The sequence below is a fragment of the Mytilus californianus genome, unplaced genomic scaffold (assembly GCF_021869535.1).
Source record: "Mytilus californianus isolate M0D057914Y unplaced genomic scaffold, xbMytCali1.0.p SCAF_1, whole genome shotgun sequence".
NCBI classification, from domain to species: domain Eukaryota; kingdom Metazoa; phylum Mollusca; class Bivalvia; order Mytilida; family Mytilidae; genus Mytilus; species Mytilus californianus.
Window position 1 is genome coordinate 13,859,990 of NW_026262581.1, and position 15,478 is coordinate 13,875,467.

Sequence of the window (15,478 nt, forward strand, 5' to 3'; positions counted from 1 at the left end):
CTTGGATCATGTTAAGTGTATGTGATAGTTGTAGTAAAGCTTTATATTTAGGACTATCAACATAATATCAATGATTAGTAAAGAAGGCGAGACATTTCAGCGTGTGCACTCTTGTTATGTGCTTAATTAAGAAGCTGCATGTTTTTATCCTAGTGCTTATATATAATTTGTATGAAAGGGCCTAAAACCAAGTCCATTACATTCCAAAGTTAAGGAGAGCATGCCTACCATAAAACTATTAAGCTGTTCTATTTTTTTTTTTTCAGGTGAGTCCATGCTTAGCATACAGCAAAAACTAAATTTTATATTTGTAAAAAGAAATGTTTTTTGTTGGAGGAATAAAGAAAATATTTCAAATTACTAAATTGTAAATTTAATAATAACTATAAAATATCACAAATCAATGCATATCATCACAAACATCTTGTATACATTTAAAGTCTACAAAATAAAGTAAAATAAGAGGATACATACATCCTAAATTATCTATATTAAGCGTATGAAGTCGTATCAAATGATTTTTGTTTTTGATTGAAATGACATAAAGAAACAACAAAAATCTATTTGAACAACCCCTAAAAATATCACAGTATTTGACAGAATGTCACTGGTTTTTAGCTTCAATAAAAAAAAGCCAATGTGCTGGGTCTAAAACCTTAACTATAAAAAAATTCAATATTATGTATGTATGTTTGAAATAACTATAACTTACTTCACTTGCTATTTATATCAGTTAAGCTAGAAAATTGGAAATAGATAAAAAATGTTTGAATAGGAAATGTTCAAAATGAAACCGTTTTGTCATGAATAAACTTCAAAAAAAAAAATTTCATGTAAATCGATGTCACATCTAAAATTGTATTTTGATATCATAAAACTGGAATAAAAATTTAAATGCTGATCAATTAATACTGTAAGCTACATCACACATTTATACAGTAAATTTGCATAATTACATAAAAATATTATATAAGCATTGCATCATAAAAACATAGAGGTAAAAGATATTATAAAACAACAAGATCGACAGTTATTTGATCTCTTTTATGCTCGTCCCAGTTATTAGTTATGTACAGTAAAATCCTCCATCATGTTTCCTTGAATATCCACCATTTGTTCCATCACTGTGAGAGCTTTCTATATGATGCGAATTAGATGAGAAAAAGATGAAAAAATGAAAAGTTAGTAGCATATACTACTTAATAAAGACAAAAAATCAACTTTTTCAAAGTAATTTATGTTATTCAGTTGATGTTTTTTTTCAACATAATTCTTTTTCTAAGTTACTACCAAAGATTTAAAATAGAAATTGTTTTTTTATCTATCAAAGCTTTGAAAAAGTTCATTCTATGCATAGTCTTTACAGCCAATAAAAATATGCAGAAATGGGAGAGTTCCGAGATTATTTTATTTTTCAACGTTGACAGTTTTTGATCTGTCTTGCCTATAGTCTTTCACACAGGTGAAATAAGCAAATAAATTTATGAAATGGTAACAAATTTTCACTTAAAATATCAGACAAGACTTTTCTATTTTAACCCAATCACCGAGGTGAAAATCAATGATAACATTAAGGTTACCCATAAGTTGAAATTTCATGCAGACAGTGTTTTGTTGATCCCACTCTACATTGATTTCTGCCAAAATCATTTGACTTGGGGTTTTTTTGGGGTGTAAAATGTGACATTACACAGAAAAAAATATTATCTTGGAACTAAACTATAGAAAACTTCTTAAATGTTAGAAATTACAGTCTTAGATTATTCATGAGCTCGAGCTCAAATAGATCAGTCCTACAATCCAGCAAACTATGTATAAAGCTAAAACTAAATACCTCAACCACAGTATGGATTGAAGACAATGAATAGAAATATCTAAACTGTTCTTTTACAACGTTTATCTCTGATCATAATCAAATGATGATTATATTATTTAAATACTGATTATATCATTAAAGCTAAGTGATCAATACTGTTAAATACGCTGTTAAAATCAAACACGACAAATGTTGAAAAATTTCAATTGATATTAATTTACATGGCTATAAAAAAACACTTTCACCAAGAGCAAAAGAAATTAAGGTGAAACCAGAATGAGCAGATAAGGAAAGTGCAAATGTTAAAATATAGTAGAAGACTATAGTGTTAGTGGAACCAAGATGAAAGTGTAGATAAAGCATACTGTTGGCACTTTAAGCATATATTGTTTAGTATTCAGCATGCAATGTTCCTTAGTAAATTAGCAAATTTAAGGTTTATAGTAAGAATGAGTATTATATAAATATTTAACTGATCAATAGCAACTAACCTAGCCTGTACTATTATCATAGATAATTACAACTGGTATAAATTATATAACATCAATCAACATCAGCTTTCATACATTTTACCAAAAGTAATGTGACATTTAACAAGTTCAAAGTTCAAAATTATTTTCATACATTTCTCCATTTGATAGGTCTATAACATCTTCACTTTGAAATGTAAGATAGTTAATAGTAACATGTAATTTATAAATTTTTTGTTAAAAGGGAGATAATCCTAAGTTGTGAAAAATCCACCATCCGGTTTTCGAGAATACCCCTTGTTTGTTGTCTGTGTGTGGTGTCCGTCTGAAAAGTTAATATGGTTTATTTATAACAAGTAAAAATATTTCATGTTTTTTTTTCATTTAGGTTCAAATTCTCTAAACAATTAAATATTTACTGGAATGTTCATTTTATGAAATTTGTAGGATTTGAGCAATGAAAATTATAATGTGTTTATAATTTATATTACCAGAGGGGATGTTTGTTTAAATCAACTGTAATTTTAAAAAAAAATGAACATTATATATGTCCAATTGTAATAATCAATAATTATTGTTGAAAACTCATTCAGAATATTGAGAACACCATGACAACCCAGGAGTATTGACGTATTTACACTTGTATGCAAATTTGTCCGCCATTACGTAAAATCACACAGGTTCCCGTAAACTTTGACATCATAATTCAAAACATTTGACGTCACAATCAAAAAGTGATTGTTGCCTGACGTCAAAAGGTGATTCGGAGTTGATCTAAGGTCATTCAGAGGCAAAATATAGCTAAATACCAAAAGTGTAAATACGTTTGAAATTGGACCCATCAACCCTCTCTAATTCCCCTAAAATAAAATCTGTTCTACAAGACAAAATACATAGCATTCATGAGTATGTTATTTCCTTTTACATCAAATTAAGCATTGAGAAATGCAAATACAGAGAAAAAAATTTGCAATAAGTAAGAAACTTTGAGAATATGGGATTTATGGTAAGACAGACGGGTATGATGGAGGCTCATGCAAAACAGGGGGAAATCAAAAGAGTTGAAAAATTTGTTCAGGCTTTACAAGAATACCAATTGAGTTCTTAGAATTCAGTGATTAGTTTCACAAAAATCTTAAGACTAAAGTTGATCGTAAGTATACTAGATTGTTCAAGACTTACAATCAACTTTAGTCGTAAGATTTTTTGTGAAACTGATCACAGTTTTTTATATTTATACTTTTTCAGATGTAGGTTCAAAGATTTTTCATCTAAGAAGAAACCTCAATTTCTTAACAAACAATCTAATCTTACCTATAGCATTTTCAATGGTATGTATGCTGTCCTTCTTTTTCTGGTCAGTTATATGTAGAGGGTGGCATAGATATGGTTTGACAGGAACAATTTCTTTTTCCCTGTTTTTCAACACTCTCCTGAAAGAAAAAAAAGTCAACTTTAACCATACATATAGACAAGCAAACACACACACCTTCTGTCATTTTTTCAGTAACAAAAAGAAGTATCCATCAGATTTGTTGTATAATAACAGCAGCAATCATATATTTTGAAAAACCTATAGAACCCTGAGACAATGATGAAGATGCTGAAATTTTAGATAGAACTACCGTAACTACATGACCATACTTGTTTTTAAACTTAAAGATATATTTGATATACCTACCAAATTTATTTTGAAGGGGGTTACTTAAGCTTTATTCCAAAAACAAGATTAAGGTACTTAAGTTAATATAAGATAATTTTTACTGACATGGTCATGAAATAGAAGTTCCTTCATAATATAAGTTCCAAATGAAAGAAATATCTTGGAATATTATACTACAGAATTTATTTGCATTAAATGGAATAAAGGTTACAGGAACAGAAATTATGACATTATTTATAACAAAGTTTCCATGGGAAAATAATACGTGTACATCATTCTTATCTTACCCATGCTCTGAACCTTTACTTTCAGGTTGATACAATGTTTCATTTTTGGCTCTCAGAAATTCATCATGATGGTCGTATTCAGATTTTAGTATAAAATCTAAACTGTCTTTTGGTGCTTGAGGGTCAAAATGAAACACTTCTCTTCTAGATGAACTAAGAGTGCATTTTGAATTCAATCTATTCCATGGATCTTCATTCTGTGCTAGATGGGTTGCCTGTTTGTATGGTTCTTTCTAAAATAATACATAAATTCTAAAGTTATTCAAAAATATTAGCTATCCATGTATTACAAGTGTATTGTCATCTGTTTTAAGAAAATTAAAAAATACTATGGAAAATTATCTGTAGGCTGTAATACTTTACTTAAATCCCTGATTCCAATTTACCCTGATGTGAAAAAGGTCTTGGACATACTTCTCAATGAGATTAAAAGAAATTGTATATTATCAAAACGCTTCCAGTTTGAATGAAACAAAGAACTGTTCTGTTTTAGAAACATTTCAGGTGACTGATACAGCTATAATTTTCTGATTACAGGCACAACACACAGTGCATTAATATAAAGTAAAAAAAACTTGTTTGGTAAATGTAAATTCATGAAAACACTCAAATGTAAAGATCCTCGCCTTTTAATAGACAGCAACTGCCTAGAAATTGTTGAAGACTGTATGTTCCTCTCTTGATGTTTTTTTTTTTTGTAAGTTAGTGTCATTAGGTTGCTATCTCATCTACATAAAACTAACAATATATATCTTCACAAGTTATTTTAGTTTTTGAAGATACACTTTTGTTCTTTGATTTGTGTCTTTGAATGTATATATACATGTATATTTAGAAAATGAAGGGATATGGAGTAAATGTACATGGGACAAAATCGCACACAATACATAGAAAACATAGAAAATATCAATGAACAGAGCTTTTATTCCTGTTCTTCATCTTGACATTTGATGTAGGGTCTTCAACAATGAAAGAATCATTCATACCCTACAACAAGGTCAAGACAGCCCCTAGCGTCGACTTAAGCGGTACTATTGATAAAAATAAACCACAGTTCACCTTCTTGCTCCCCACCCGCCTCGGAGTGCCAACTTGTGCGATGCTTTTGTACGACGGTTCTCCAGTCTAAAGCACCATGTATACAAGAAAATTGCAGTAATTTTGAAAGACATCGATCGCCGCTAAAATATGCCTTGAAGTTACACATGTCGGGAGCGGTCAATGAATAACATAATTTATAATTACGGGCGAGGTTTTTCAACATATATTTGTCATACATTGCCCAACAAAAGACCAATAATTTAGAAACAACAAATGATAGACAATACATATTAAACTAAAAAACAAATGATAGACAGCACAGGGCACATCGAAATATATGTAAGAAAACCTAGCAGTTTAAAATAGTATGAAAGGGCAATATACAAAACAGATGACCAGACCAGTATTTTGAAGAAATTTAACCAATTGAAACATGAAATTTTGATGGTGTATTAATATGAGACATTCTCACATGAACAAGCACACCAGAACTGTAAATATTATAAGAGCATACACTTCAAGCACGGGGATACGTTCTACTGCCTCCACACAGCACTAGAGACAAACTCTAGAATCAATAGAAAATGAAGGGATATGGAGTAAATGTACATGGGACAAAATCGCACACAATACATAGAAAATATCAATGAACAGGGCTTTCATAAAAGGAAAAACACAATTGGCCAACTTGACTCTGCTTTATTATACAGTAAGGATCTTTATTCAATGTTTTAGACGTCCAACTGAGATCATTGCCATTGAAAATTTATCTATGTGAAACGGGAGAGCATGATTTGCCTTAAAAAATTTAATAACTGTACCAGCCAAGATTTGAAACCCTGACCCCTGGCACAGTTAGTCACTGCTCTATCAACTGAGCTAATGGAGTACTCCACTGGAGCAGCTATGGAGGGTGGTAATATATAACTACACAGCTACACTTCCACCACCTCTTAAATATTATTTATTCTAACGTTGGATTTAAAATTGTTGGGAGCTTAAATGTTGTAACCTGAGAGTATGAATTGCCTTCCAAAATTAATAAGTGTACCAGACAAGATTGGAACCAAGGATGTTTGGCAAAGTAAGCCACCTTTCTATTAACTGTGCTAAAAGAGTAATGCACTAGTTTACTTAGCTAATGTTAGTAATGAAAGGCGATATCTATTACTAGATAAAGGGAAGCACCGCTACATATATATACATAGGTATTCATAACAACTTAACGTAAACATATGTCAAATCAATAAAAATGTTAAGTAAACAATATTTCACTTTGAAATAATATTTCTCGACAAAAGCAATAACAAATATGACAATGACTGTCTGAATCGAAATAAAAATGGATATATTACCTCTGTAAATGTTGGACCGTAAAAGTCTGCATCATTTTGCACTTTAGGAAATGGATAGGGATTCCGTGAAGATAAAGTGTTTGATGCCATGCTTGATTCAGGCCTTTAACTTATCAAATAAATCTATTTGTCTGACAGCAGTGGTACTAATCTAGGTTTTCGTGTACCTTGACAACGCCAAATCTCGCGTGCACATTGGAGGTTACGATGAATCCATGACAACTCGCCCCACTGGCAAATCGCCCCACACCAAATCGCCGCACTTTTTCACCAACTCGCCCCACTTTTTAAAAAATCGCCCCACTCTTGTTTACCAACTCGCCCCACTTATTAAAGGGTTAATATCCCGCTGAATATAGGTCTGCCAAGTTGCCTCACTTATGCAAAAAACAGAAAAATCCCGATGAAAATTGGTCATGCCAAATCGCCCCCACTGATGAAAAAGGATGCAAACCCGTTGAATAAAGGGCTGCCAACTCGCCCCACTTTAACCCTTTTTCATAAGTGTGGTGAGTTGTTCAACCAGTGTGGGGCGATTTTTTCATAAGTGGGGCGAGTTGGTGAAAACTAGGGGCGATTTTTTAAAAAGTGGGGCGATTTGGTGTGGGGCGATTTTGTAGTGGGTCGAGTTGTCTTACTACCGGTTACGATAAAGTGAGAATAAGTTTTAAATGCAAAAAAATACAATAAATTGATGGCATAAATGTTAAAATTTCATCAATAAATGACAATTAAGATAAGCAAACTGATTTTAAAATTCAAGACAAAAACATGCAAAATAAATTTGTAAACATAATAACTTCCGGTGCAATTGTCATTGTGGAGGCTCCATTGTGCGCCGAAATAGAACAATATTTGGACGTGTTACCAGTCCTGTGTGTTTTAACAGGCACTGTCATAATTGGATCAGCAACCTGCCCATTGAAATGTTGAAGTTCGCAGTTATTTTGTTCTTGTTTGGGCCGAGTTTTCAAGTAGATTTACCGACATGTCAGCAAGTAAGTTTGTCGTCTGTAAATTAGTGTAAAAAAACAAAAAAAAAACCCACATTATGGCATTTGCATACTGCTTGGACCTTTAATATACAAGCAGTTTTTTTTAAAGTCGTTTACAATTATTATGAGGCAGGTGTTTTAGAGTTAAAAACTTATTATGAAGTGGTAGTAAGCAATTATAGGCCACTGGCACTGTACGGCCTTCAACAATGTGAAAAACCTAATGCCGTATAGTCGCTTTGATATTAAAGGCGATTTACATGGTCCGATCATATGTTTTCATACATCATATGAATTTGTACTATATATGGGATCTCCTGTAGTTGGTGATCGCAATACTGGTATACTAGTATTGTGCACAATACTGGTATAAAAAATTTGTACCAGTATTGTATTCCAGTATTGTACCAGTATTGTGTTTTTTTTTAAATAAACAATACATATAGGTAATTAATCTTTTATTAAAGGTGTCACATATATATGCATAATGATATTAACATATGACATGACAATTTTATATGGAATGATAATGTTTAACTGATGATGCCATTGATGGTACACTGTGATTGTAATCAAAGAAGGTTTTAAATCTTCTGATGATTTTTTCTCAAGGGAACCGTACTGTCTCAGCATTTTAACAAACTCTTTACTTTCTTCTATGTTTTCTTCCAGCTCACTCTTTCCAAGACTCAATAGTATATTTTTGTGAATTTTATATTGACATTAATGCTGTTATAGCTTCTGTATAATCAGCATTGGTACGGTTTATTTCTTCTTCAGATGGCATTTCTGCAACCCCCACTTCCTATATTGAAAGTTAGGTATTCAGTCTGTAGACTCTCTCTTACGCTTACTAGATTACAAGCTTGTTTAGATAGCACCTGCACGGCTCTCTTACTGTAGGAGTGCTTGTCTAGTATTAGTATTTGAGTATTTGTACCCGAGTAGATATATCTGTTACAAACTGTATTGCCCATGATTCTGAATCAACTGCTTTAACTACCCTTAACATTCATGTAGACAAACTAGTTAATTTGATTATAATCAGGTTCCCCTATTAAGCAACTTTTTAAGTTTAATGGCTATTGATATCTTTTATCATGTTTATTGTGAAAGATTAATAAGAAAATAAAGACAAACAAATGCATATGATCTTAGTATACATGCATGTATTAAAATATCTGTAAAAATATAGGATGGCATACATGTAAATGCTAAATTTATAGTGTAATAATTTGCTTGAATTTATTAAATAATAACTCAGATAATAAAGCTTTTATTTTATTTTATCTAAATTGAATTAAATAAAATATAGAAATATGATAAAATTATTAGCAATTATTTATATAATTAACAATTGTTTGAATAAGATGAGTTAATTACAATAATCTTTTGTTTATTTGTACAAGTATAGTAATACTTTTTAACTGGTTGTTAATTGATTTCACAATTATCCTCTATAATCTTTTTGAGTTCATTTAATCTACCTTTGATCTTCAATATTTAATTTTGCTCAAAATTCATTTTTAATTACACTCCTTAAAGTATAGTGAACAATACAACTACAATACTGGTATATCAGTAATGTACCAGTATTGCTGTTTTTTTTTTAAAAGTTACAATACTGGTACAAATTTTTTATACCAGTATTGTGGACAATACTGGTATACCAGTATTGCGATCACCAACTACAGGAGATCCTATATATGCTTTTTCAATGGAAATTGTGACGTCACAATGCATTCTCAATAGCATGAAAACCAACAAGACAAGGATAGTTATCTCGTACAATTGCAAACTCATACCAAATTATGTCAACTCGCACCACTGTAAACTCGTACCAACCTATTTAAAAAGTGGAAGGTTGTTTTGATTTTTTTGTTTTTTTTGTTTTGTCTAATTGTATCGAGACTAGTAGGCATGATTACATAGCAAAGAATTGGTTTGATTTTAATGCTTTATTGGGCACAATTTACCCCAACACAGTCTTGGGCAACAACATAATTTATTATCTCCCAATTTTTAAAAAATTCTCCCAAATCTAGATCACCCTCTGGGAGCGTTGATGACCTTCTTTTACTTTCTTTTTTGTTATCTTTGTTTGTTGTAAAAACGTGCCACAATATAATACGAATAATTGTTAAGATTCTATCTTTTGAGAAGGATCCATCACAGACTACACGAAATTCGTCAGACAAATGATGAATAATGGATCAGTCTGGTAAAATTTTGTTGAATTCCGGTCTGAATGTCCGGTGTTGTTTTTTTCTTGGATTTTTCTATAAACCCTACATTTTTCCCAATTTTGGGAGAAAAATTCCCGAACAAATCTCAAAATTCATTTTCATCTTTATTATTCATGACAGCAATGATTTTGTTCAACCGCTAGCTTTTGACAGCAATGTTTATTTTGTTCAACCACTAGCTTTATGCCAAAAATCGCCAACGAGCTTAAGTAATTTGTAAATCTGAATAAAAACATATCTGACCAAAAACAACAATGGCTGCCATCAACCGGAAATATAGACAATACTGGATCAGATTCCGGGAACGGATAAGGCAAATTCCGGGTTTGCCGATCAAATACAATAAATAAATTTTTAAAAATCCAAGCAGGTTCACAAAATACAGCTATGAAATATTTATAAACACTAGAATTGAAAACCAAAAGATATATGAAAAAGAAAGAAGATACAGGAAATATTTTATACAGAAACTCTAAAGTATTTTTAGTTCACAAATAATTTTCATGTCAAAATCCAATAAAATGTGACATTACTTTTCTTTATCACTGAAATGCATTCAAGAAATTGTGCAAACTTTCATCAAAATATACACTGTTGTCACATGATTTTGTTTTTGTGCATTTTGAAGAGGAGTAGCTATAGGGCACAACAAGTCATAAGTTTGTTGTATTTTGTCGGGTAATATACAATAAGATATAAAAAAAATTGGTCTGGTAAAATATCATTTGGTCTGGTAAAGCTAGGTTGTTTACCAGACCGAATCCTGTAAAAATAAAATTCATTCGTGTAGTCTGCTTCTGAAGACATAAACAAGTTTTGGGATCCAATTTTAATTGTCACTCAAATCACAAGATTATATACAGTACCTTAAGGCTTTACTCCCATATTTCTAAAATCACACACAAGATCAAAGAAGCCAGAATGTTATAATAAATTTGCTTTTTTGTTTAACGTTCATTAACTGATTTTTACTATTAATTCTAAGATCAGTAGCTATATACATGATATAGTTTACAAAGTTTTTACTTCAAATCACAAGAGCTAAAGTTAGTTATTCCTTGGCCCAACAGATTGTATAAGACCCAGCTTGCCTTGACAAACTGAATTATTGATGTCACACACATTTCTTGAATAGTATAGATATGAAACCCATGCATGATTTCTTATATGTTTATTCGCTTGTAACATTTTTGGAAATACATGCATGTACCCACATTATTTAGACCAAGTAATGGAAATCTAAATCAAGTCATAGGAATGTTGTCAGGAATAAGTCTACATGTTATTACTAGACAATTTCACGTCAGAAATTCCCATTTCAGTCCTTACAACAACGGTACAGGCAAGATTTGTATATGAGCACCCATGACCAAGTCAATCTGAAGTTACAACACAGCGTCAATAAAATTTCATTATGTAACCCCAATTGCTTGAGAGATTTACATTTTACAACTGCAAAGTTAACTGCTAACCAGTGCTAACCAAGTCCCTGGATGTCATGGCAGACAAACTCATGCCAAAAATGTTTCCCATATACATGTACTGAAATTCCACAGAATTTGCTGCAGAAAATCATTTTAAGGTTTACTATGTACACAGCATAATTTCAGAGCTCACACTACTACTCAAGAATGTTCGTTAAAACATTTTGATTTTTGTCAAAATAAATTTGTTACTTCTTTCATCCATTTATTACATTAAAAACGTTATATTCCTTTCCAAATCGCATGTCAAACAATGTTTATTTTTGTAAATTTTTCTTGGTAAGCCATTGAAATATTTATAAGAGCGATGGATTGGTGTGTACCAATTTTGGTAGATTATCGTCTTGAAGAGGTCAATGCTTGCAACATTTTGATTTTGTTCAAATTTGTTTTGCTTAACAATTATTGACTTGTGAAAGTTTTGTTTTGAAATAAAGGAGACAACCCATGAACCATACAATTTTAGACCTCCATGTCAGAGTCAAAAGCATAATTAGACTTATTTATGTCTGAGCTGCGACTGACAATAAGATCAACTTTTGTTTATTGAGTTTTCCTGAAGTGCACTTGCAATTTGCCTGCAATGTTTTAGGTTTATTTAACAATACTTAGTTTCAAATGCTGCATGGCATACTGTTGAGCATACAGTAAATTTTTTTCACAGGCCCTATAAAGAATACAAAATACATGCTTTAATTTTATCCTTGTATAAAATTAGACATAATTATATATCATAATATGTACATGTACATACAAGTGATCATCATTGAAAACTAATATACATGTAAAGGTTATTTTGATGTTTCCATTTCAAATCTAAAAAATCTCATGGAAGGAACATATACATATACTGATAATCACATTTACTTGCCTCCAGGTGATTTTATATTGTTCAATTTTGAAACACCTGTTAACTTTATAAAGATAAAGGGCAACTACAACATGTACTACAGTGTGCATGTGCGTAACTTCCTGCTGTTACATTGATATTATATAGCCACAGTAGCCAATAGGCATTTTAAACTTTTTGTGGACAAATGGTAACAGCTTGGTCAGTTGTCCTTCACAAAAATTTCACTATTAAATTTTCTCATCTACATTTGTACTGTATAATTAATTTATTAGTTTTTGAAGATTATTTAATGTTCCAAAAATATGTATATGAATTTACATAGTACTAGTGTAATGAAATATGTACAGACCTTCCAACTTTCCTGATTCCCCCAGAGGTGTAAACCTGACTCCTGAAATACTCGATTATATAAACTTATTACCTCAAAACAGACATTTAAATCAGTTAAAAATGGCACTAAAGCATATAATACATACATTTATACTAATTCTAATTATAAGTCCGAGTACAAAATGTATATACACATGTAGGATTAAAAACACTTATGACATGTACAATGAAGTATTAATTACAAGAGATACATTTGGTCCTCTTTCTCTTGAGGCAGGAACATGTACATGTATGTACACAACATATGTTGCATTTTGGGAAGGTATTGTTATTATACCCCCGTTTTAAAAAAGTGGGGGTATACTGTTTTACCTCTGTCTGTCCGTCAGTTCGTCCGTCTCATGAATATTTTTCGTTGCATCTTTCACAGAAACTACATTACAAGGATTTCTGAAATTTGGTTTCAGGGTTTAAATGAGTCAGCTATACCGTGTAATGCTTTTGCAGATTCATCACTCAGCAACTTCCTGTTTACCTTATACTTTTAGCGGGGCGGGGGTATCATTAGTGAGCAGTAGCTCACAGATTCACTTGTTTTACCTCTGTCTCTCTAGTGGTCCACATATATAGGGTGCATGGTTTGACAGCATTAATCATGTTAATACTTTTATAATTCCCAAGATGCCACAACAATGCATTAAATTTGGATGTGTTGTTAAAAGTGTTAACATTTTATGCTACTGTTTATATTTAGTATGCCCAAAATGCTTGACAAATATATTTAATGTTCCAAAACTGTGAAATATTATTTTATGATGCCCTGGGAAGACTGATAATGGTGTAGTAGAATATTGTGTTTCAGACTACATATTTATATTTCCTAAGATCACTGTTTATAAAAATTGGACAAATGCAAACAAGAGTAGAAGGGAAGCACATACATGTACACATGATACATGTATGTGCTTCCAATATAATATTGTTTTCGTTTGAGCATGGGAACATATTAACTAAAGGTAATAAGTTGAAATACTGTGTATTAAATTTTTTATTGAAAATATCTCAGTCCAGTTGGACTGAATATCTGTAAAACATAGAAAAAAAAGATTAAAAGGAGGGGGGCCCAAGTGGGTGTAAGTATCTTTGTGTCTATCAAGAAATTCTTTACACGTATAATTCAAAAGATTAAGATATCATGCTTTCCTAAAATCCTATAGTCATATTTACATGATAATTTATATTTTTACTGGGGATTATTGCATTCTAATATTGGTTACTTTCTACAAGAGAGTTTTATGTTGCTTTATCAATTAGGATTGAGTAGTGTATAAGTTACCTTCCACAGGAGAATATGATACTAAACGATACAATGTTTCATTTCATTCAAATCTATAGTCTGATGGTCATATCAGTTGTAATACTGGCATTTATGCAAAATTCTTCCCTATTTCTGTCTGTTTACATATTGATTTTTTCAAGAAATTTATCAGATAATTTTTCTATAGAGCTTTTTGCTATGCAATATTCATGATTTATGAGTAACATTTATGACATGTATGATCATGATAATATACATGAATTATGAAATATAATCTGTTTTATATTAGAATGAATTTGAATTTGTTTTAAGAAAAACTACTCCATGTCATTGCCTATAAACAGTATTCTAGAAGGAGACTAACATACAAGACAAGTATCCATAATAAAATTGGACTGGCTTTGTTTTAAATTGAGTACATGGAGTCATGGATTTGAAATGTTTTATAATTCAAATCAATAATTTTCAGTGTCGGCTATGAATTTAGATGAATAAAATCAGGTTATAAATATATTCTGAAACTTAGATTTCTTACAAGTTAAAAGCTTTTAAGAAAACCATGTATAGATTTATTTTTAGAAAACGTGTATTCTTTAAAGAAAATTACCATGTTTATAGAATGTTTTATCATTGAGTTTGTTAAATAAGTGAAAGTTTGTTAAAATGCCTGTGGAGTTGACATTTAAAAGATCACGTTGCCTGAAGGACCTTGTAAGCAATCGTCCTCCTGTTGGGTGTATTGTTCGGCTGATAACTTTTAAAGAATCTTTTCCTCTACATAAGTTTGGCTTATTAAAACCAAACAAAGTCATGATTAATCTTAAGGGGCTAGTTTCAAAATTAAACTAATGTTCCTGACCACCAACATCTTTACATTTTATGAAAAACAGAACATATATACTTAAAATATAATAATGGATTATATTGGAATCTACTGTTTCTGAATAAGCTCATTGACAGTATTTTTTTTTAGATTTTATTGATTTTTGGGTTGAAGATTAGTAATCAAAACTCTTATGTTGCTGGCTTGATAGTTAATAATTTTACAGACTTTATCACTACTTTTGAGATAAAAAAAAAACAAACAAAAAAAACATAGTGCATTGAGCAAAACATTCTCAAATATACTATCCATGAACATTGCAAGAAAATCAATGAAACACTCAGTTATAATGGAAATTCAACTTTCAAGTTACAAAATGATATATGTATGTGTATAACCATACTTATCAAGAAAATTACATAATTGTGCATGGTGCAAGAATCTATTATATGTTTTTTAAAATATTGATGATTTCATTGTTTATAACTTAAAGTATTTTAAAACAAATTTTTCTATTGAAGTATTTTGTTTGAAATGTAATATGAATGTTCAATTAATAGAAATTGTAACAAAGGATATGGGGTATCCATTCATGACACAAAATCAGTACATGTACAGCAAAAACACACAAAAACCACTTTTATTGCTGTTCTTCATCTCAAAGTCACAGTGAGGCTTTAACATGGAGCAAAAAAACTAACACCTCAATGCAAGTTTAAGACAACACATAGCACTGGCTTGAGTTGAATTCTTTGCAAAAATAATTCAGATAGACCAAATTGGGCCCAGTCAAAAAG

General features: G+C 30.9%; 2 protein-coding genes across 3 annotated transcripts in view; one reads left to right on the top strand and one right to left on the bottom strand.

Annotated features, from left to right (window-relative positions):
* Positions 1 to 350: 350 nt before the first annotated feature.
* Positions 351 to 6,829, bottom strand: LOC127708226 (protein CFAP276-like). The gene is made up of 4 exons (XM_052213100.1): positions 6,633 to 6,829; positions 4,237 to 4,469; positions 3,601 to 3,719; positions 351 to 2,611 (listed from the first exon to the last, which is right to left on the bottom strand). Exons 1-4 carry the CDS (start codon positions 6,720 to 6,722, stop codon positions 2,541 to 2,543), a joined length of 513 nt encoding a protein of 170 aa, XP_052069060.1. The 5' UTR covers positions 6,723 to 6,829; the 3' UTR covers positions 351 to 2,540.
* Positions 6,830 to 7,462: 633 nt separating this feature from the next.
* The window catches only part of LOC127706914 (endosome/lysosome-associated apoptosis and autophagy regulator family member 2-like), a 68,372-nt gene continuing 60,356 nt past the window's right edge, over positions 7,463 to 15,478 (top strand). For both annotated transcript variants that reach the window (XM_052211662.1, XM_052211742.1), the window contains exon 1: positions 7,463 to 7,630. In XM_052211662.1, coding sequence (XP_052067622.1) covers positions 7,559 to 7,630 — 72 coding nt within the window. In that variant the 5' untranslated portion in view covers positions 7,463 to 7,558. The remainder of the gene's footprint in view (positions 7,631 to 15,478) is intronic.

Coding starts and splice junctions, on each gene's coding strand:
- LOC127708226 (XM_052213100.1), bottom strand. CDS start 6,722: ATGGCATCAAACACTTTATCTTCACGGAATCCCTATCCATTTCCTAAA. Junction 4,470..6,632: donor ACGGTCCAACATTTACAGAG/GTAATATATCCA, acceptor GTATTATTTTAG/AAAGAACCATACAAACAGGC. Junction 3,720..4,236: donor AGTAAAGGTTCAGAGCATGG/GTAAGATAAGAA, acceptor TTTTTCTTTCAG/GAGAGTGTTGAAAAACAGGG.